Source organism: Sceloporus undulatus, chromosome 11 (genome assembly GCF_019175285.1).
Source record: "Sceloporus undulatus isolate JIND9_A2432 ecotype Alabama chromosome 11, SceUnd_v1.1, whole genome shotgun sequence".
Classification (NCBI taxonomy): domain Eukaryota; kingdom Metazoa; phylum Chordata; class Lepidosauria; order Squamata; family Phrynosomatidae; genus Sceloporus; species Sceloporus undulatus.
In genome coordinates this window covers 10,785,846-10,809,302 of record NC_056532.1, presented here as the reverse complement: position 1 = coordinate 10,809,302, position 23,457 = coordinate 10,785,846, and the positions used below count along the sequence as shown (strand labels likewise).

At 44.0% G+C, this 23,457-nt stretch overlaps 1 protein-coding gene across 12 annotated transcripts in view; it reads right to left on the bottom strand.

Moving 5' to 3' along the window:
* The window catches only part of LOC121917114 (RNA-binding protein Musashi homolog 2-like), a 911,933-nt gene that overhangs the window by 67,716 nt on the left and 820,760 nt on the right, over positions 1–23,457 (bottom strand). For all 12 annotated transcript variants that reach the window (XM_042442806.1, XM_042442803.1, XM_042442815.1 and 9 more), the window contains exons 3-4: positions 23,042–23,156; positions 4,219–4,293 (exon numbers count right to left, since the gene is read on the bottom strand). In XM_042442806.1, coding sequence (XP_042298740.1) covers positions 4,219–4,293; positions 23,042–23,156 — 190 coding nt within the window. The remainder of the gene's footprint in view (positions 1–4,218; positions 4,294–23,041; positions 23,157–23,457) is intronic.

Here is a 23,457-nt window from a genome sequence, read left to right as displayed (position 1 = left end):
GACATTTGCCATTTATGAAGGAGTCAGAGCCAGATGGTAGAAGAGTTGGAGTCAAAGGTTTGGTGTACCAGCTCCACAGCCCTGATCGCAACCGCACCAAAAAGGACCCTCCTTCTCTGCTTATCAGGTTAAAGGGACAAGGAAGGCCGGTAACTTATACACAGCCGAAATTCTGAATGTGAATGTGTGATACTCTCCAGCTTTCCACAGATGAAAACCCTGAATTCTGCCTGGACTCTAAATACTATTGTCTTTTATCCTTTGGACTGCTTCCTTGCACCAAATACTGTCTCGTGAATGATCCAGACTGGACTTGACTACCTCTGCTTTTCTCCTGTTTGCGCCTAAATTTTGCTCCAGTGCCATGTCTCTTTTGCTTGGACAGGTTTCTGCCGATTTGGGGATGCAACAGCGAGAAATGGCACGCGCAAACCAAGCAAAGGATCAAACGTGTTAATTGCCACAAAATATGGATTCCCAACTGTCCTTGCTAGGCTAGTCGACCACGCTCCCTTCGGTGAGAGCTTCAATTTCACAGTAAATGCTCCGCTGGGTCATATTTGGCAGCTGATGCTTCCTTCCATCATGGCTGGAGTGAAAATGTTTTTGAGTTTTATCATCACAAACCGAGGGTCCTGTGCCGAGTGATGCAAAAAGAGAACTACTGCGGTCTATTTCACATACCTGTTGCTGGAAGGGGACACAAGCTTTCCAAGAGAACTAAAATTCTAGGTCAGGTACCACGAAAAGCTAGCTAGTTCTCAGCAACAGAGAGATCCATGGTCACATATTAATGCCAAGAGGTTTCACTGCCAAAATGAACCACACACTTTTATTCCAGCCCTCGTTTCTCCCACACTTTCCCATGGAAAGATTAAATCAATGGTGGAAGGCTTCATGGACTAGCCTGAGTCCTCACAAGTCCTTCAGGGCTCCAGCTCTCCCGTGACAAGCAAATGCTGGTTACTACACTGCAATTATTATTACTACTACTAGTAGTAGTACAGGTTGAGTCTCTCTGTATTGTAAATATTCCAAAAACTCCAAAATACTCCATAAACCAAAACGTTTTGCATGGTCGACTGAGATAGTGACACCTCTGTTTTTTGATAGTTCAGTGTACACAAATCTTGTATGAAAGTGTACAAGGGGTACAGGAAATATAAATGAATTTTGTGTTTAGATTTGGTTCCCGTCGCCAAGATATCTCATTATGTATGTATATGCCAATGCAGGTATTTGCCTCAAAATCCCAAATCCAAAACATTTCTGGTCCCAAGCATTTTGCCTAAGGGAGACTCAACCTGTATTTTGATACTGCTGCCTTAGAAGGCAGGATAGGTAGTAAATAATAAATGAAAATAACGTCCTCAGTTATATTTGTGGGAGTCATTTAGGCCATGATGTACATTACTGACCAAAGCATGCAAGTGGAAGCTAGATACCTAGAAATGTAATGGGGACACACACACTATTTATTGCTGCATGTATACAGCAATGAAAGTTGATGAAGCAAGCAATCATAAACTTTGAAATAAATGATGGCTCATCACCACCGACATCCCAAAAGCAATCCTATGCCACAAGAGATTAGAGTGAAAAGAACACTTTCTCATCCGTTTGGATTGGCGAAAGGCGCAAAGGGGAACCGAGGTAAGGTGGCAGTTTGCAGTTTGCAATGGAAATGTGACATTTACCTTGGAGTAACAGCATTGCTAGAAAAAGCCTCTCTATAGTTGGAACCTATAACTCTACATATGTGGGTAGACGGCAACACTTGTCAAGTGTTTAGCAATGAATGTGACAGGTCACTACAAATATTCTTCAACCATTTGGCCAGGCCACAGACTAAAATAATAAAATGGAAGCCCAGCTCTGCAGAATATGGGAATAATATGTCTAGGTATATACGACTATTGATGAAGTGGTTTATCTCATTCTACATTAGTCTTCTAGAATATCGATAAACTAGAACCTTCCAGAGAAGGGTGCACAAAATGATGAAAGGTTTGGAAACCAATCTGTATGAGATATGACTGAAGGAGTTGGGCACGTTTAGCTTGGAGAAGAGAAGACTGAGAGGCGACATGACAGCTATCTTTAAATATCAGAGGTTATGTTGTGTAGAAAGATGGAGCAAGCTTGCTTTCCGCACTGTGCCAGAGATTAGAAAATGAACCAATGGATTAAAATTACAAGAAAAGATATTCTACCTGAACATTAGGAAGAACTTCTTGACAGTGCTTCAGAGGGTGGTAGGCTCTCCATCTATGGCAGCCTTTAAACTGAGGTTGGGTTGGCACCTTTCAGGAATATTTGAGCTGTGTATTCCTTCATGGCAGAGGTTTTTGACTAGATTGTCCAACTCTTAAGATTTTAAGATCCCCAACCAGTCAGCCCAAGAAGCATCGGACCACAGCTCCCATCACCACCAGCCAACATAGCAAATAGGCCCACTGGAAGAATAAGATGGGTTTCAGACTGTGGAAAGCTCTCCTAGGTGCGTTACAGATGGGCCCATGAGGCGCCGTCATTACGCACGAGGGGCAGTGCTTCCTGACGTGCCTTGCTCCTCACGCGTAACAAGTGCATCAAAATGGCGGCACCCTATACAGATGGGCGCCGCCATTTTGATGTCACGGACACATAACATCCGGACATCGCACGGCGGAAATGACACCGTGAGTGCACGCCTTGCACCTTGCTGCGCCCGTTCTGGGGCGCAAGAAGAAGCACCATTTTGGCACTTCTTTCTTGCTGCGCCTGGGAACCGTGCGGTTTGGCTGTTGCAGTTCCCGGATGCAGCAACCGGCAGCAGCGCGAGACCGCCCATTTTGGGCGGTCTGTAACGCGCCCTAGATATGAAGTCGAAGGCTTTTGTGGACGGCATCCATCGTTTTTTGTGGGTTTTTCAGGCTATGTGGCCATGCTCTAGAAGTGTTTATTCTTGACGTTTCACCAGCATTTGTGGCTGGCATCTTCAGAGAAAGAAGGCGGAAATGCTGGCGAAACGTCAGGAAGAAACTCTTCTAGAACATGGCCACATGGCCTGAAAAGCTCACCCCCCCCCCTTTCTAGACAGTTTTAAAGATTGCATCAGTTTTCTTAACGTCTTAAACAGTTCTTCCATAAGGCCTGATTTTCCTACTGCTTTTATTTTTGTCAAAATGAAAATAGCTGAACTCGGGTTTCTTAATTAACCCAAGCCAAGGCTGTTTTCCCCATTGTTTCCCTTGCTCACAATTACGGGACGCAGGGCAAGGTGGCACAGCCTCACACTTGCGACATGCATTAATGAATTTTAACATACAGTGGAAGAGTTTCCTTGCTGTGGGCTCCAGGTGGGCTATCGCTATTAAGCAAGCTGCGGCGAGAAACAGGCATCGCAGCTCTCCCCAGAAATCCTAAGGCAGGGAGGGAAAGAAACTCACACACACACACACACACACACCCGCGACATAACACTGACACAACCCTTCCTGGCGTATCCAGTTTAAGCCTGAAGTGTTGCTGGCATAAAACAAAACGCAGAGCATTTGGTTTCAGTGACTGCCTGTTGATAGCGCCAGAGATGAAATGGAAGGGGTTGCTCATTACCGGCAGGAGGGGATGTTTAAAAGCCAGCTAGCCTACCATTTCAAAAACCTCAGGAGTCCTGAAAGCGACGACTCACGGTATGAAACGTGGGAGCGAGCGGAGATGGCTAAATGCAGCCGATCTGACAGCTGCACAAAATGGAAGCAAGGGATACAAGAAACAAACAAGAGGAAGGCATTAAGCGGAATCCTTGCCGCCTCCAGGAGAGAGCTGGAGGGCCTTCTGCTTAATGCTGCCAACGGATTCGACGCCAGAGAAATAGAGAAAGGCTTAGAGGGCATAGTCTATGCAAAGAGGGACAGCGCTTGTGTTTGTCGCTCAAATAACCAGTACCAATTAATACCCAAAATGGATCTAACTTGTTTTTTCTTCCCAGTACACTAGAAAGTGATACTGGAAAGAAAACCTTTCCTCAAAATGGGTGACACCTGGCATCACAAAAGGTCCCTATCAAGTTTGGTCATGAACTTTACAAGGCAAACCGATGCGTTTCTTCCTCAGAAGTCTCAATGTGTTCAACAAGGCCCACTCCCCAGTGTATTCAGGATTGTATCATTGAATGCTCTCCCCCCCCCCCAACATTTTCTTTGTGTACGTTGTATGTATCCGAGCCGCACGTACCTGGAAACTGATAGCTGTAACTGGGTGCAAATCCAGGGTATCCCCGGCCATAGGTTGCGACAAAATTTGGGTAACCTGGAATATAAAGAGGTTTAAAGAGAGAGAGAGAAAGTGAGACAAGAGTTAGTACAATTCCGGCTCTTAGGACACATGCAAACAACTACTGTATATACTCATGTATAAGTCTAGACATTTTAGTCCAAAAATTGACCCCAAAACCTGAGTCGACTTATGCATGGATCAATGTAAGTACTGTACTTTAACTCTTATTTTTTAAAAAGGAACCATCCTCTGGCCAAAGGCAAGCGTGTCATCTGCCCTGGAAGCAATGACCCTCCTGTACTCTTTCATTCATCCAGCCCTTTCGAGTTTTGCAAATTCCTTGGCATCGTTTTAAACTTCACTTCACCCTTTAGATCCTTTTTGACATGCCCCTTGCTTTTACCCTCAACTTATCAAAATAGTGTCATTCTGTCCCCAAAACCTGCCCTCGACTTATACACGAGGACGACTTATAGTCAAGTATATACAGTACATGCATCTAAAAATAAATAAACAGGCAAATGGGAATATTGACATTTGTGCAAAGTATTAAAAGGATGCCATTAATGCTAAGTAAATGCAAACTGATTCAAATACGGTTCACTGAATAACATTTAACACAACCTTGTAAAGTAGATCTTTATTATATTCTCCACGTTGCAGATGGAAAGTTGAGACTGCTGCTTTGATTCTCCTACCTCCATTCTCTCTATATTTCTCTTTCTCTCTAACACACACAAAATCTGGAGGCTATAGGGTTGTTTTTCTTGACTCTTCCCACCCCTGTTTCTGAAGCCTGTTCCTCATAATTAAAATGCACTCCAGTCCCTCCAAGTCCAAGGACTCGGCCTCCTCTTTTTCCCCCCAGCCGGGAAGAGTAAATGCCAAACGCTAAGGCTAAGCACATAGAACAGGTTTGCTCTGACATTTGGAGAGCTTACAACAAATGTACTTTGCTTCAGAACTATTGACAGTTGGAGATTAAGGTACTAGTAATGCTTCATCCCAAGAGTGTGAAGGACAACTGTTAATGCATCCAAGAGTCAGAGGCAGGAGAGATCAAGGATCTGGGAAGACCAGGAGGCTTTAATTTTACTTGACAAAATGGCCACAATTACTTTTCATGGAGCATAGGCAACGGCAGCTACCACATTTTAAGATGTTGTTGTTATAGGGGGTAAACAGGACTACAACTCTGGAGACCAGGGTTCAAATCCCTACTCAGACTTGAAACTGGGTGACTTTGGCCACATCACTCACTAAATGGAGGCAAAAGCATACACACCCCAAACAAATCTTGCAAAGAAAACCCTGTTGCATTCACCTTAGGATCACCGAACATTGGAAATGATTTGAAGGTACACAACAACAAATAGTTACACAACGCAAAAGAAATATGGGGAATCTTAATATCCTTCATCCCTGTACCAAGGCAGGAACGGAGGACATTCACAAGGTGAATCTGTAGATACCCAGAAGGTTTTAAATCACTCTGGAGCCTTCTCTGAAGGGCAACCAGCTGCAGGTGGTACTCCAGCGCAACTCTCTAGTAAACTTTAACCTTATGAAGAAGCCCATGGAGCTTCGAAAGCTTGCAAGAAATATATTGTGCATTTCGGTTGGCCAATAAAGGAATCACTGATGGATTTTTGTTTCTATTTGTCAAATGGCCAACACAGCTACCCCAGCATGTTTAACCAAAAGTCGCACTGAAGGACAGAGAGATTCCTAGAGAGGACACTCCATTAGGCATCTGTAGCTCCTCCAGCGCAATTCTATGGTCAACGTCTGGCAGATGTTGACCTCCAGATTTGCAATGGAGAACCTAGAGAATCCTAGAGAGGTATTCTGTTTCAGTCAGCTGAGAAGCTGGAGCATGTCCGGAGGATAGCGATCAAAATGGTGAAAGGTCTGGAAACCATAAAGCCCTATGAGGAAAGACTTAGGGAGCTGGGTATGTTTAGCCTGAAGAAGAGGTGGTTAAGAGGTGATATGATGCCCCTGTTTAAGTATTTGAAGGGGTGTCATACTGAGGATGGAGCAAGCTTGTTTTCTGCTGCTACAGAGAATAGGACATGGAGCAATGGATGCAAGCTACAGGAAAAGAGATTCCACCTAACATTAGGAAGAACTTCCTGACAGTAAGGGCTGTTCAACAGTGGAAGATGCTCCCCCAGAGAGTTGTCTTTAAACAGAGGCTGGATGGCCATTTGTCGGGGATGGTTTGATTGTGAGTTCCTGCATGGCAGGGGTTTGGATTGGATGGCCCTTGAGGTCTCTTCCAGGAGCCTTCCTTTAACTTGATTCTTGAGGTCTGCCAGCAATTCCATCAAGCTTCAGCATACACTCTGGAAGCTTCCAGCATAGTGTTAACACATGTGAAGGTACAGAGGACAAAGGTTTAAAGCAAAAGCACTTTCGGTGTTTTCTTAAGGCTCCAATTCCGATCCAGGGGGATCTCTCTATTGGTTTTAATCGGGATCAAACTCTTCTCAGCACACCGTGGCTTAATACAATATTTGCTGTTTTGCCAAGGGGTTCATCCCTCCAGTTGCATTCGTTTTTTACAAAACTGTTGCGCCGTAATGCCAACATGCTCAATTTATTTTGCCAACATTGCATGTCCCCCCAACCCTCCGTTTCAGATGAGATTTAGACGTCCATATTGTTTGCTATTAATCATCATTTAGAGGTGGAACATTAAACGCCTGGATGAATTTTGATTACTAATTATGACGGGACGGATTTGCGCATGGAAAGCAAAACAGCCACGGCCAAACAAGGCGTTGTGGCTTTAAATGCACACAAAGCTTTCTTCTCCACCTCCCCACCTCTATTCATAAAGCAATCCTGCCAGAAATCTGTCAGATCATTCAGGGATAAGTTTTGCGAACCATTTCTCTTCCAACAACAATATTGACTGAGCCTTTCTGACTAGGGCCACGGTTGTCCAGCAGGACCGAAAAATCTTCAACGAAGTGCCATTTTGAATCAGACGCTATTTTTGCTCCTTAATAAGGGCTCGCTGCAAGGGTCAGCAGGGTAATGAGTTTGTCACACTACATTTGAAGCAGTCTCTTCCAACAATTAATGGTGGGACTGTGACTGTGTAACAATACAGCCATCCCTAAAACTAACAGAGAGAACATACGGATGATTTTTTCAAGCACAGCCCATGGACAGATCCACATGTTTCATTTTCTAGTACTGTATACACTCATGTGTAAGTCTAGAAATTATAGTCAAACAATTGGCCCCAAAAAACCAGAGTCGACTTATCCATGGGTCAATGTAACTATTGTATTTTAAGTCTTATTTTAAAAAAAGGAACCATCCTTTATGGAGAAAAACGCATACACTCAACTCCCATTAGTTTCAATGGGGATGGTGCATGCGCTGCAGGCGTGCACACCATTCTCCTTATGGCAGTTTAACCTTCTGTGTAAGGTTAAAGCTGCGTATGGCGTGGGTGAGCTGTGTTTGGTAGATTCCCCAAAAATATAATGTGTAAATGTGGAATGTATTTCTAGAGCACAAGGACGACATGCAAATGCATCATTTCTAATACTCAGGTGTATAAGGCATGTGTTGTTGTTCTTACTATCAGGAAGTTCCTCCTAATGTTGAAGTGGAATCTCTTTTCCTTGTATCAATTGTTCCTATTCTCTGGAGCAGCAGAAAACAAGCTTGCTCCATCCTTAATACGTTCTTATTGTTGTTACTGTGTGCCTTCAAGTTGTTTCCAACTTATGGTGACTCTAAGGCAAACCTATCACAGGGTTTTCTGGAGTTGAGAGTGTGTGACTTGCCCAAAATCACCCAGTGGGTTCCATGGCCAAGTGGGGAATCAAACTCTGGCCTCCATAGTCCACTGCTCAAACCATTACACACTCTGGCTCGTGTGTAAAAGACATGCCCTCCAACATTTCACATATAAAAAATAGGACACCTGTGGCCAGGTAACATCAGCATGTGGTCAAGATGACAAAAGCTATTGATAAGGAAGGCACACACAAGCTGGGAGAGATTGCAGTAGTTTGTTCCCCCCCCCCCCGAGTCTGTTGGAAAAGGCAAGATTTTGCCCCCTCCGCTGAACTCAGTCTGCAGCAATTGAGGAAATCTGAGAATCAAGGTGCAAAAGTGGGAGAAGAGGTAAGCTGGGAGGTGCAAAAGTGGGAGCAGAAGAGAGAAATATTAAAAGAATATTATTGGAAGGAAAGCATCTTGTACCACAAGCCAGTGGCATATATATCAGTCTAAGCTCTGGTTCCCCCATGGGCCCTTTTAGATAGGAAAAGCTGCTTCTAGAAGAGCAAGAATTGTTAAGGGGAATGACATTAACTCTTTCTTCCAAGTGTCTCGGAGGAAACGCACGGTTTCACTCACATATAGATGTTTAAAACATTCAGGGGCAGCTGTGTTGGCCATTTAACAAATACAACAACAAGTAAATGCAACAAGTATATTGTGCATTTCGGTTGGCCAAGAAAAGTATCATGGATGGATTTTTGTTTATATAGATGTTTAGTATTCTACCCAGGCAAATCTGGAGAAAACGTGGGTTTTCTGATGTTTACCACCTTCTGGACCAGAAGGGTCTGTTCCTGCTTAAAGGGGGTGATGTGAGGAGCAACATTACATAACCATCACTTAGTCTTCAAAGATATAGCAGTGGTAGTGTGAAGTTTACAAAAGATCGTGCTGCCAACTTCTTTTGTTCAGTTAGTCTCAAAGGTGCTACAAGATCTCATCACTCAGTCTTGCAATTTTGGAGAAGGCAGAGGCACAAATCCCACATAACGTGAGAGGGATGTGGAAGATGCTGTGAACCTTTAAACAATGCAGCAACCGGAAGAAAACAACCCTGCCCCAGAGCGCATAAATGCCAAAAACTTTGTCCCTTTTAATAGAGAGAGGGGCTTAAAGCCCATCAAGCAGGATCAGAGAGCGCACTAAGGACACCTGTGTCACTCCTCCGCCCCGCCGTCCCCGCCGCCTTCCAACAACAAAGGCAAAATACACAGCTGACTGGATGGCGGTTCTCATCCATATATATCCCATCGCCGAACATTTCTCGAGGTCAGGCAGATGAAATCATAAATTTATAATACAACATTACTTCAATTTTCCTCTTCATTTGCCGCCGCGATGCCTGGCTCTGCTCTAACGAGTCCAAGCCTGATCGGCACGGGGGGAAATTGGCTGGCTGAATATCAATAGCACATTAACACCATGCCCATGTGGATGCTTCATCAAGCCAAATTATGGGCAGGCCAGCCTAGCCGCCATTTCCCATTTAGCCACCATTCGCGCCTTGCAATGGGGTACTGAGCAATTTATTTGCTTCAGTACTTCTGGCGAATGATCAATCTTGCAGTAATTATCTCTTGTCGCTAAACTGAAAAATCAAGGCTCTGCCTCGATTGCCTCCCTTGAAGAGCGAACTTCCTAACCATGAAAGGGACAGGCCTAAATCAACAATCAAACATGCTTTTTCCAAACACAACTTCTTCCCCTACTTTTCCCTCTGCTTGTCAGTGTGAAGCAAAGGACCACCATGTGTACCATGCAACATTTCACAGATGAAAACTGGGAAACACGTGGCCAAGCAACGTCAGTGTGGTCAAGATGAAGGAAGTTTCTAAGGAAGAGTGATACACAAGCTAGAACAGACTTCAACAGTTTGCGTTTCATAGAATCATAGAGTTGGAAGAGACCCCAAGGGCCATCCAGTCCAACCTCATTCTGCCATGCAGGAACTCTCAGTCAAAGCATCCCCGACAGATGGCCATCCAGCCTCTGTTTAAAGACCTCCAAGGAAGGAGACTCCATCACACTCCAAGGAAATGCATTCCACAGTCGAACAGCTCTTACTGTCAGGAAGGTCCTCCTACTGTTGAGATGGAATCTCTTTTGCTGGAGCTTGCATCCATTGCTCTGTGTCTTCTGCTTTGGAGCAGCAGAAAACAAGCTGGCTCCCTCCTTAATATGACATCCCTTTAAGTATTTAAACAGGGCTATCATATCACCTGCTAACCTTCTCTTCTCTTGGCTAAACATCTCTGCTTTTGCTGAGCATGATTCTGCCCCTTGTATGGGTTTGTGATCTGGTAGAAAACACTAGAGAATTTGGGGGTTCCACTAGCATTGACATCTAGGACCCGAAGGGACCCATGTCTTGCCGTTCAACACAGCTTCTGTGTAAAGTTCTGTCCAATTCATACCTACTCTTCACATCACTCTAAATCCGACCTTGTCTCACCTTCACACGTGAAAACAAAGAGTCTCGAAACTATTCTCTGCATCCCACGAGAAGGCAAAGTATTTTGTGGTCCTCTATACAGAACGGCAATGCTTATTTATTTACCCAAATTATCACGGATAGTTAGGGTTTTGCTGCATAGACTTGGGAGGGTCACACCTTTACCCACAAAACAGAAAAGAAATTGCTCCCAGACACCTTCTATAAGACACCAGGGCATAGTTTGGGGTGTTCCTCAAGACATTTTGGAATACTGTGAGAGAAAATGTATGTATGTATGCATATGTGTGTATATCTGTGTATGTTTATGCACATGCAATTTTTTTCTTTTTATTGCCTTTCTCCCAAAATGGGATCCAATTTCATGTTGACTCCTGGGATGCGGGTGTCTGCCCTGCCTAGACATCATTTTTGGTCATTCTGGAGCACCCAGAATTGTTCCTTTTGTGGCTCTAGGGGCCACATAAATGTCTCTGGGGAACAGCATGCGGCCTACGGACGACGCTTTGCCCACCACTGACTAAAAAGATGTGTAACATAGTACCTGGGCATCTTCTAGGTAAGTGGGCTTGTAGCAAAAACATTTTTAATAATGAGGCTTTCAAATAGAGGCCCATTTCTCCAGCAGGCTGTGCAAGGGCAGCTGAGGTTAAAAGGGACAGATAAGAATGTTCTCATCTTAGGATAAATGGGAAACTGTTCCTTTGTTGGTCAGGATGGGGTTGTTTCCCACCACCAGCACCTTCTAGAAGAGAAAGGAGTACTGAGTCGATTTATCCATGCATCAATGTTAAGTACTGTATCTTAACTCTTATTTAAAAGAAGGAACCATCCCCTGGTGAAAAGCAAGAGTATAATCTGTCCTGGAAGCACCGACCCTCTTCTACTCTCTCATCCATCCAGCCTTAAGAGTAAGCACAAAGAGTTATGTCTGCTGGAATTTTGGTCTTTGACATTGTTTTATTTTGTTTCATCCTTTAGATCCTTTGCAATATGCCCCTAAGTTTTACTCTTGACTTATCCACGGGTCATAGCAAAATCCATAATTTCGGCCCGCAAACTTGCCCTCGACTTCTACATGAGGTCGACTAATAGTGGAGTATATACGGTATTTAAAGAATAGAAAAGATCACATCATTGGTCTAGCCTTGGAGGGTGCACTGGCCATATTCCAGCCCAAGAAAGTGGTTCGATGGGATGATATTCCACTCATGAAGGGATCCTGGTGGACAGCAGCTGTGATGAAGGACTTTTCTGATCAGCGGAGAGACCCGAGCTAACATTTCCTTTAGTTTTATGGCTACATCCCACTTAATATCTCCCGCAATCAATAAACCATTGTTTTGGTGCACCTGCGACTACATTTCATTTCGACAGACCCTCGCGCCTAAGCTAGCCTGGAAACTGAGTGGATGAGGACCATAGAATCATTACAGGAAGGATGCCAGCTTCGCACAAATGATGGAGACCTTGTCAGGGGGAAAAACAGCCCTCCTTGTTTTGCTCTCGCTCGGAGGCGAGGAATCGTACAGGGCTTGAAAATTCCTCGTTGAGGTGTCTCATTGAGTCAAGATAGTTTCCATCAGTGGCAGTGAGGATTTTAGTGAATATTCTCCCTACATTCCTAGGGGACACCTGGCTGAATAAGGCTACGTGTAAAAGGGATCTAGGAGTCCAAGTAGACAACAAGTTGAACATGAGTCAACAGTGCGATGCGGCAGCTAAAAAGGTCAATGCAATTTTAGGCTGCATCAATAGAAGTATAGTGTCTAGGTCAAGGGAAGTAATAGTACCACTCTATTCTGCCCCAACTGGAATATTGTGTCCACTTCTGGGAACGACAATTCAAAAAGGATGTTGAGAAACTGGAGCATGTCCAGAGGAGGGTGACTAAAATGGTGGAGGGCCTGGAAACTATGCCCTATGAGGAAGGCCTTAGGGAGCTGGGGATGTTTAGCCTGGAGAAGAGAAGGTTAAGAAGTGATATGAGAGCCCTGTTTAAATATTGAAGGGATGGTATTTTGAGGATGGAACAAGCTTGTTTTCTGCTGCTCCAGAGACAAGGACCCGGAACAATGGATGTAAGCTACAGGATAAGAAATTCCTCAACATTAGGAGGAACTTCCTGAGAGTAAGGGTTGTTTGACAGTGGAACACATTCCTTCCTCGGAGTGTAGGAGTCTACCTCCTTGGAGGTCTTCAAGCAGAGGCTGAATGGCCATCTGTTGAGGATGCTTTGATGGAGAGTTCCTGCATGGCAGAATAGGATTGGACTGGATGGCCCTTGTGGTCTCTTCCAACTCTATGATTCTATGACTCTATGACCCAGCATGGCTCAAGACGTCTCCCATGTAGGAGGGAAGAAACAACAGCTCCCATATACATTCACCACTGAGCCAGCAGAATGTAAGATAATGTTCCCAGCAATGCTGCTCCTCTCCTAGTCCTTTGACACTACATAATTTTCGCTCTATGGACCTTATCACAGGTGGCTACAAAGCAGAATTTTAATAGGAAAAGTGTGTCTTTGGGTGATATTTACTACACAACATCATGTTCATCTTGCTGCTGCCTTGCATGCCATTTGTTAGTGTTGTGCACCTTTTCATTGATGGGCAAAACCTATCAATAGGCGGTGTAGGCACCAAAAATGGTTAACCAGAAATGACCAAAAATGATTTCTATGCGAGAAAGGCGGGATAAAGGTGCAATAAATAAATACAAGCATGGTCTATTACTTTGTTAACCAGCTTCAAAGCTGAACTGAAGACAATCCTGTTCCCAGGCTTTACATGATTGTTAGCCTATGCTGTTTTAACCTGTGTTGTTTATTTTGGTGCTTCTAATTTAATATATGTATTAATCTCCATTGTTCTTTATACAGGGTACGCTACTGGCAGGTCTTTATTTTATTTTAATTGATTGTATGTACAGTGCTGTGTAAAGCTACAGCACTTTATAAATAAATCTTAATAATAATAATCTCAATCTTGCTGCTATTCCATTATTGCCTTTGTGCGATAGGTCCCTTCCGCAGCAGTTCTGTTTCTCAGGCAGTCATGTAAATAAGTGTGATTCTGCTCCTCTTCCCTTCTCCTCTTCCCCATTGCAACAGTTGGGGCTGTCAACAGCTTCTTGAAGATGGCTGCTGTGTGCACATTCACACAGCAGCTGGCTTCAGGAGGCTGTTGGTGGCCACAATGGCTTGTGTGGGACTGCTGCATGAATGTGCACACAGCAGCCCCATGCTTCAGGAGCAGGAAGGAGATGCAACCATGGCTATCAACCATCTCGCAAAGGCAGTTGCTGTGTGTGCTTTCATATAGCAGCCAGCTTTGGGAGGCAGTTGGCAACTCAATCACTCATTCCCACTCTTTCCTTCTGGAAGGTGGTGTTTGGCAGTGCGAAAAATAGATTGCACGACCATGGATCACCAAAGCGCTATTGTGGGGAAAAGGTGTGATGAGAAATTATGCCAAATCGGTGTAATGCCATTCTTAAACTAGCATGATTGCGGCAGGACAGCAGGCTGCTGTGATAAAGTCCTATGATTCCAGGATTGCGCTTCCACTTTATCATCCATTGTATGGAATCCAGCAACTGGCAATTTAGGGAGTTAGGATTCTCAGCCGAAAAGGTCCAATGCCCCCACAAACTACAAATTCTAGGATCCTACAGATGGAACCAAGGAAGATAAAGTGGAGTCCTAAGTGCATAGCAGCCAGACGCTTCAAAGTGAATTTAAGTGCTCAATATTCAGTGCCTGAGCGCCGAGACTCAGTTCCACCCGTCTTCTCCTTCAGATAACAGTGAAGCTAAACTGCCAAGCCCTGGCTCCATTTTGTTGAGGAAAGAATAATTTGCTTGTATTGATTTTGAAATCAAGGATCAGTAGCCTGACATGTTCTGGCCCTTTGGAACTTAACAGCTGAGTTAGTTTACCTTTCAATTTGCTGAAAAGCTATTTCCAGAGGAAGAATACTTACAGCTTGACTTGGAAGGAGTCCCATTAATCTTGACGAGAATTACTCCCTAGGATATGTGCATATATTTGTGTGTGTGTGTGTGTGTGTGTGTGTGTGTGTGTGTTAGTATATAAGCACAGTAGGAAAAGAGGAAAACAGTATTATAGGTAGATTGATTTGATGGAAGAAGTTACAGCCTTGTGCTTGCAGCACCTAAGAAGGGCAGCGGAAGACTGGGAATCTTGGAGGCCTCTCATTCTTAGGATCACCATAAACTGAAGGCAATTTCAAGGCAATTAATAACCACAAATATAAAAATGCAATTGCTGCAAGGTTCAACATTTGATGGACCATTTACAATGACTTTTCCCATTACAACACTAGTGGGCAACATACGTCCCTCCAAATGCTGGTGGATCATAGCGGCCACCAAAGATAAGGGGAGATAATGGGAGAGGTAAAGATGGACAAACCCGGTCTGACATGGTTTAAGGCAGTGCTCGGTTTACTGATGACCCTGGCAAATCTTGCTGGATCCATGTTTTCCTTTAGAGCAACAATGCCTTCCCCAGATACAGTTGGACTGCAATATCAGTCAGCCCTAGCCAGCATAACTAAAGGTCAGAGGATGATGGGAGAGCTGCAGTCCAATGGCATCTGTTGCCTCCCTCTGATTTAGAGGAAAGGGTTGGGTGGGTTTGTGTTGTGAGTCCAATAAGTCAATCTATGGGAAGTCAAAGGCTTTCATGGCTGGAATCCATAGTTTTTTGTGGGTTTTTTGGACTATGTTCTAGAAGAGTTTGTTACTGACGTTTCGCCAGCAACTGTGCCTGGCATCTTCAAAGAATGCTGGCATGGAAGTGAGTGGGCTATATATATACTTTTGTTCCAATAATTGTACTCTTTTGATTATATTATTATCTCAGTATTTATGTTTTTTATTATATTTTATACTGGTCAATGTCCGAATAAACAGGAATAAACTCTTCTAGAACATGGCCACGTAACCAGAAAAACCCACAAAAAACTACATCAATGTATGTCTGTGCTGGGCAAAATGGCTGGCAGGGTGTTCTCTCGGTTCGCAGTGACATGGAGAAATCTTTGCGGCAGTTTGAGCTCCCTGTGACAAGTAAAAGCCCCTATATTCCACCCTCCTACTCCGGAAGGAAAAAGTAGGGTCTCCTGTAGCCTTCCAAAATGAAATCTCACTCCTAATTCACACAATACAGGATTGTCACATTCACATTTTTTTTCTGATACAGAAGCTGCACCTAGAAGTGTAATTCTCCCACAATAACAAAACCCTTTAGACGCAGAAATTATATCCTTAAAGGAAGACAAAGGATAGCATCAGCATAGTGTAACAACTCTGGAGATTCGTGTTCAATTGCCCACTCGGCCCTGGAAACCCACTAGGGTTTTGGAAGGTGCCAGCCACAGATGCCGGCGAAATGTCAGGAATAAACTCTTCTAGCCCGAAAAACCCACAAAAATCCACTGGGTGGGAGAGTCACAGAGTCTCAGCCCCAGAAAATCCCAGGACAAGTTTGCCTTAGGGTCGCCATACGTCAGAGATGACTTGAAGGCAAACAGCAACAACAAATACACTTGTGCTTTCTTTTGCCTCTTGCACTGGGCCAGTTAGGGCAAAAATGTCTCCTTCCCTTTGCAATATTTTCTGATCTGCTCTGCCATATTTGCACCCTGGTTAGCTAGAAACAAAACTCTGTGCTCTGTTTTCCATGCTAGTTGGGTTTTGCAGCAACTCAAGGCTTTGGTACGCTGCTCGCAGGCTCACCTTGCCTTTGCTCTCTCCTATGGAGCATCCCCTCTTGAAAAGAGTGACTTTCCTTTGAAGGGCACAAGCCTCTTTTATGCATGACTTCAGCCCACTTAGATTGAACGTGGGCACTAATGCAGAACCTGGGGCCTGGCTCCCGCAGCCATATTAAAAAGTCAGTCAAGAGATTTCCCAGAATTAGATGTTCCTCTCAGGTAGTATTTCAGCGGTCCAGAGTTATAAATTTTACCGGCTGTGCTTTTCGTAGCCTGGGAGGTAAAGGAGCTGCTGAGTCCCGAGTTTCAGGTATTGTGTTTTAAGAGGATCATAGTGCTATGATCCCTGTGTTACTGGAGAGGGCCTAAGGAAAGAAAGCTGTGAGTGAAAAGTCTTTGGATTGGCAGGGGTTGGCATCAAAGAAGGGGCACACTGTCACCTCAAGAACGGGATACAGGTCCATAACACAAAGGATGTCCATCCCTCTGGATGTCTCTCTAGAAGCTCTTCTTTCTTGAGGGATTAACCGAATGCCGCTTTTCTTTTGTTGTACTAGAGACTGCCCGCAGTGCTGGAGAGGCTGCTTCAAACATCTCATAGAAATTTCAAGGAGGTATGCCTCAGAGAGACCGGGGAATAAAATTGGCATCCATGCCTTGCCCATCCGCTTCAACAACTACGCACATCTCGGTACATCTGCAACCTCGATCTATCAGGGACTGACGCCCCAATTGCATTTGGTGCTAAAATGGTCTGTTGCAAAGAAGTCACACTGACATAAAAACATATCCGGGGAGCCACAACAGATTCCTAATGAGGCATCCAAGGGACTTTCATGGCTGGCACCCATAATTTCTGTGGATTTTTCGGGCTCTGTGGCCATGTTCCGGAAGAGTTTATTCCTGATGTTTCACCAGCATCTGTGGCTGGCATCTTCAGAGAAACCACCTTCAACTGGGAGGGCATTTGGTGTGTTTTACCTAAACAGCCTAAAAGTTTTCCAAATGTAACAGCAGAGGTTTCCTGAGAAATTACACGTTCTCTGGTTCTTGGAGTGATGTGGTTGAATTTCGGAAGCATTTATTCCCAATGTTTTGCCTGTATCTGTGGCTGGTATCTTCAGAGGGTTGTGGCATGAAAGTATGTCCTCTGATAATAAGGGAGGCAGGTAGTCCCACAAAGGCCAGAGGCAACCTGGATCTCAAAGGAAGCATCTTTTGTGTTTGAATTTTATTTCCTAGACTTCAAGGTCCTTTGTCGCCCAGAGCCCCCATGGCCAAAATGAATAGACTCTACCGACATGGATATCCCATGCCATCACCACAAAGCAAGAATCAATCGATGAATGTCTCAGTGGGATTTCCATCTTTCTTCCTGAGATCAGCCCAGATTCTTTATGTAACAAGTTGCATTTGGCCCTCTGTTTAACTTGAAAGAACATCATTCACAATGGCCATGGTGTCACATGGTCCCCTAAAACCATTATGTGATAATTTTGAAGACCTGTGAGCCCATCAGGGTGGTAGTTCATCCCCCAACGCAGAACTACAACTATCCTATCCTTAGTAGATATGGCTAATTTGTTACTTGCTGGTCTTCCTTCTGGTTTTAAGCCCTTCTGTACTTAGCTAGGCTAGTCTAGAGGCATGCAGTCTGCTTCTGAAGCTGTTCACTAGCTTGACAGAAGATACCAGAACATATGATCAACAGATATAGCTTTCAAGATTATTGTGCACCTCCATGCCCTGGTGAAGTAACAGAGTAGGATTTTATGGAAGCTATCATGAGATGGTTACTATTAAATGGCCATCAGAGACCAGACATATAAAACCTATCAATCTTTACAGTTGTTCAGTTCGGCTGAAAATGAACCATGAACGTTCAAAAGCTATTCAACAGTGCAATGGACAGCCTGGAGAGTAGTGAATTCTGCTTCGTAGGAGGATATTAAACAGAGGTTGGAAGGTCTTTAGTAGCGTATTCCTACATAGCTGGACTTGATGGCCCTTGCAGTCACTTCTAACTCTTTTAGTCAAAAAAGTAGGTAACTTATGGGACTATTTAGTTGGTTTTGCCATTCTGTCATGGACAAAACATTGCTCACAGGGGAAAGGATTGTACAAGGATGTTCCCATTTAAGTAGAACCATCTGCTTCATATCTTTTTAGGGTGCCAAGTGTCCCTTATTATAAGACTTGGCCTTATTCCAAAGCAAGAAAGCTTGTCCCTTGTAGGGTGGACAAGTGTCCCTTATTATAAGGGGTGTTACCATTTTGAAGATCTGAAGGTATTTTCCTTTATACAGACAAACTGAAGAGGACGAAAGAACCCATATTTGAGTGTGGGCCCTTCATAAAGAGAGAATTATGTGCATCATATAATGTATGAATGTGAACAGTGTGTTAATTTTAAAGAGAAATACATGGCTAAGTTAATTAGGATCAATACTTTTCTTTGGTATTTAGGCAGACCATAAACTTGTTAACAGTGACTTCTTGACTGTCATGAATTTTGGCTTATTGCCGTTTTGAAAACCTGGCAAGACTACATCCTCTCTTTAAGCCATCAATAGCTCCTTGATGCTGAGAATAAGCTCAGTCATCTGGATAAAAACTCCTGCACCTTTCTATAGGTAATGTCTGCCAACATGTTTTGCCCCAACACTTTTACATGATTTCTATAGAAGGTGGTCTGGGGTGGCACTGAATTAGAAAGGGTCACCCAAAATGTCTTTCCATAGAATCATAGAGTTGGAAGAGACCACAAGGGCCATCCAGTCCAACCCCCTGCCATGCAGGAATACACTATCAAAGCATCCCCGACAGACGGCCATCCAGACTCTGTTTAAAAACCTCCAAAGGGGACTCCACTACCCTGTGAGGGAATGTGTTCCAATTTCGAACAGCTCTTACTGTCAGGGAGTTCCTCCTAATGTTGAGGTGGAATCTCTTTCCTTGTAGCTTTGTTCCATGTTCTAGTCTCTGGAGCATCAGAAAACAAGCTTGTTCCATCCTCAATGTGACACTCATTCAAATACTTAAACAGTGCTATTATATCACCTCCTAACCATCTCTTTTCCAGGCTAAGCATACCCAGCTTCCTAAGTCTTTCTTCATAAGGCATGGTTTCCAGACCCTTCCATCCTCAATATGACATCCCTTCAAATGTTTAAACAGAACTATCATATCACCTCTTAACCTTCTCGTCTCCAGGCTAAACATACCCAACTCCCTAAGTCTTTCCTCATAAGCTTTATGAGAAGACTTATGGACATAAAGCATGGTTTCCAGACCCTTCACCATTTTGGTTGTCCTCCATTGGACACGCTCCAGCTTCTCAATATCCTTTTTGAAATTGTGGTGTCCAAAACACAGTCTTCCAGATGAGGTCTGGGAATGGGATGTCTGTTTATTAAGCTCTGCTCCGGGTTGAAGATGTCTCCTTGACCAAGCTGCAATGGGTGACCTCACCAGCATCTCAAGAAGGTGCTCCTCAACCCTGACCACAAGTCTTTCAAAGTCATCTGGTGGCTTGTTTGGAGAGGGCAAATCCTCCTTCGCTCCGTTCTCCTAGCATCAGCAGCAGAATGGTGCAACTTTGGCATCCTGGCGCACTATCGGGCCTCATCCGAATCCCGATGCTAATTTTGCTTGATGAGTTAATTACACCCTTCTTCTGCTCCTGGGTGGGATTTCACCGCTGTGCAGCTGACGGGTTAGGAATGGAAGATTGTGGTCGCACACTGAGAATCCGCTGACAGCTGTCGACCTTGAAGCTGACTTGTTAGGAGCAACCAGGGATGCGCACCGATAATGGTCTAGACAGGACCGGACTGATCTGCCACAACTGGGACATTCAGCAACAATGCCACCACAAGAGCAACCAAAAGGAGCTGGAGCAGATAATGAAGCATCTGGCTTTCATCATGCATCCATCACTCATTCGGAGCAGTCAGGATGATTTAAAATCTAATAAGATCACATTAGAAGTCACCCTAGGAAGAAAAAAAACCCCAGCGGAACAGAACCAATTTGGACCTCGTAATGAGTCCATGCACTTCACATGAACTTCACCTGGATGGCAAGAAACGATTCACCAAAACCCACACTTACCTGTGCTTCTGAGTGGGCCTTCACTCTGGATACCTTTTGCAACTTCAGTGTCGGAGGAAGAGAGCTGCATCAGTTGGAAGGCTTTCTCCAGAGCTTGGAAAAATTAAATTTTTACACTACAATGCACAAAATCCTCCAGCCAGCATAATTTTTAAAACCTTTTAAAGTTATGTGTTGTCCAGCTGTAGAAGTTGGATGGGGAGGTACAAATAGAAAGGCTCCCTGTAAGTTGATTAAAGAGTGGAAGGATGAGAAAAGAAGAAGGGCTTTCAGGCTGAGGCTATCATCTTTTGTAGGGAGGGAAACTTGGCTTCCCCTTACTGAAACCATATTAAAATAAATGCTTCAGAGTAAGTAGGCTTTAGTCTAGGAAAGCTCATGCTGCCAACATCTTTCTTTCAGTGAGTCTCAAAGGTGCTACAATATGTCTCTATGTACATATCAAATAAAAGCATGTAAACATCCATCCAAGTTGAGGACTAGTGAAGCAGCATGTTTCAACTTTGAGGTTAGAACAACCAACTACGTTGAACCAACATGGTGTATTGATATCAGTGCTGGATTAAGAGCCTGGGAGACCATGGTTTGGATCTACACTTAGTCATGGAAACCTACTCAGTGATTTTGGGCAAGTCACGCTCTCCCAGCTTGTAAGGATAGCAAATGCAACTCTCCTCTGAACAAATCTTGCCAAGAAAACCCTATGACAGGTTCACTTTAGAGTTGCCATAAGACAGAAACAACTTGAAGACACAACAATGGCCTGTTACAGACTGCCAAAATAAAGCTGCTTCCGATCTCTTTGGAGGTATGCTATTTAAATGATGCATGGGTCCTAAGAGTCCGGAGGTCGTGCCAAAGCCACACTCCATTCCTAAGCACCGGAGTACAGCTTTGGTGCAGCTTCCAGATTCTTAGGATACATGCATCATTTAAACAGCATACCTCCAAAGAGACCCGAAGCAGCTTTATTTTGGCAGTCTGTAACAGGCTCTTGGTACATCTACAGTATAGAAATAATGTTGTTTATCATCACTCTAAATGCTGTAGCTTCATCCTATGGAAATCTAGGTTATGTAATTTTGCAAGGTCTTTAGCCTGCTCTGCCAAAGAGTGCTGGTGCCTTGCAAACACTACAAATCCTAGGATTCTATAGGGCAAACCCATGGCAGTTAAAGCAGTGTCAAACTGCATTATTTCTACAGTGTAGATCATACAATCATAGAGTTGGAAGAGATCCCAAGGGACATCAAGTCCAACCTCTTGCCATGCAGGAACTCAAAATCAAACATTCCCGACAGATGACCATCTAGCCTCTGTTTAAAGACCTCCAGAGAAGGATGCATCTTGGGAGACCAGGGTTCAAATCCCTGTTCAGTCGCAGTAACCCATTGGATGACTTTGGGCAAATCACACTTCTCAGCCTCAGAGGAAGGTAATAGCAAACATTCGGCACAGAGAAAACTGTGTGATAGGATTCACCTCAGGGTTGCCACAGGTTCGAAACAACGCGAAGGCACACGGCGCCAACAGCAAAAGGGGTCTGCGAACCTAGAGGACTAAAAATGGGGATCGTCTCCTACACGCTGAGACCGAAGGTGCGCAGTAAAGAAGGAAATGTGTTCCGAAGACGAGGCGCCTAGCCAGGTAAATTTACAGCAGAGATCGACGTAGAAAACAGCCTGGTGCTGGTTGGAACCACTTTCGGAAGATCAGATAAAACAGCATGATGCGCTAAGGAAGCAACTCAGTGATATGAAGCAAGGTGAGGAGAGGAGAAGAAAATCAATCGGACGTTTTTTGGGGGGGGAAAGACAAAATGTTACTAATGGACAAGTGGGAAGACATCCCTCTTTCCGTCCTATTTGTCTGCCTGCTTGCCTATATGTGCATCTACACACACACACACACACACACACTCACTCACTCCCCTTGCAGTTGTCAGGTAATATAGGACGAACTATGCCGAAACAAATGAGAGCCAATTAAAGCGCTGATGACCTGCTACGCAAAGTGAATTTCGCCATTAAATACCATTTATCCTGTTTAATTAGTACTTTCTGGACACAATGGTCGGGGATTCAAACACTGTCCCCTCTTTCTTTGGAACTTCTAATTATTGCTACAACCTATGCTATTATTATGCGCCTCTCTGGGCTTTTCTCCATCTCGCGCGCCATTTAAAGCCACGAAGATTTTTTAATTATCTGCGCCGAACTGTCAAAGATACCTCTAAGAATGTGCGACTCAATTCTTCTTTTTAAAAAAAGAAAATGGAAAAGAAAGAGGAAAAGAACATTTTTTAAGCCATAATTCTGGAGGTTTTGTGCGTGTGTGTGTGTGAATGTGAACAGAATGGCCTATTGGAAACATCCATTTAAATGCAAATTTTGATATTCCAAAGGGTGCACGTGTATGCATTAGTCTTTCAACACAGAAAGGCTTTATTGAGTCCCGCCATTGTGGCTTGCACAAATTAGGCAATTTTTTGAACTTCTGGATCTTGTAATAAACACAAACACAATAAAAAAAACACCTTACAGATATATCCTTGCCAATTGTGCTTCTATGGCACGCGACAATTTAGACACCTTCAAGCCTTGGAATATAGAAAGAAAATGCAGCGGCATCCTTGCCGACGGATGATCTGTTGAAAACTTACCCAGCATCCCCATTCCTAGCATAAAAGCATCCATGGTATATGGTAATCCACGAGCCCGTCCTCTCGTCCCCGGCGGGAACATCACTTCTTTCGGTTGTGCTTTCTTACATTCCACCTATGAAACAGAAACATGGACAAATGAGATGCAAATGAATTCATGTAAAATGTCAACTGCTGAACTGATCTGGTTAAGTTGTGTGTGTGGGGGGGGGGGGGGAAGGGGATTATTTTTAGCGCCGCGCTCCCACAAATGTGAACTTTTAAAAATAGGCCAGCAGCGCGTCAAGTGATTTCCAAAGAGTAAATATGTGCAATGTGACTTCAAAAGGGGTACAGTACAAACACAGCTAAGGCACCGAGAGAATGAGGGTGGAGAAGCCACGTGGTTTGTATGCAAGCGTCACACACCGCAAGGT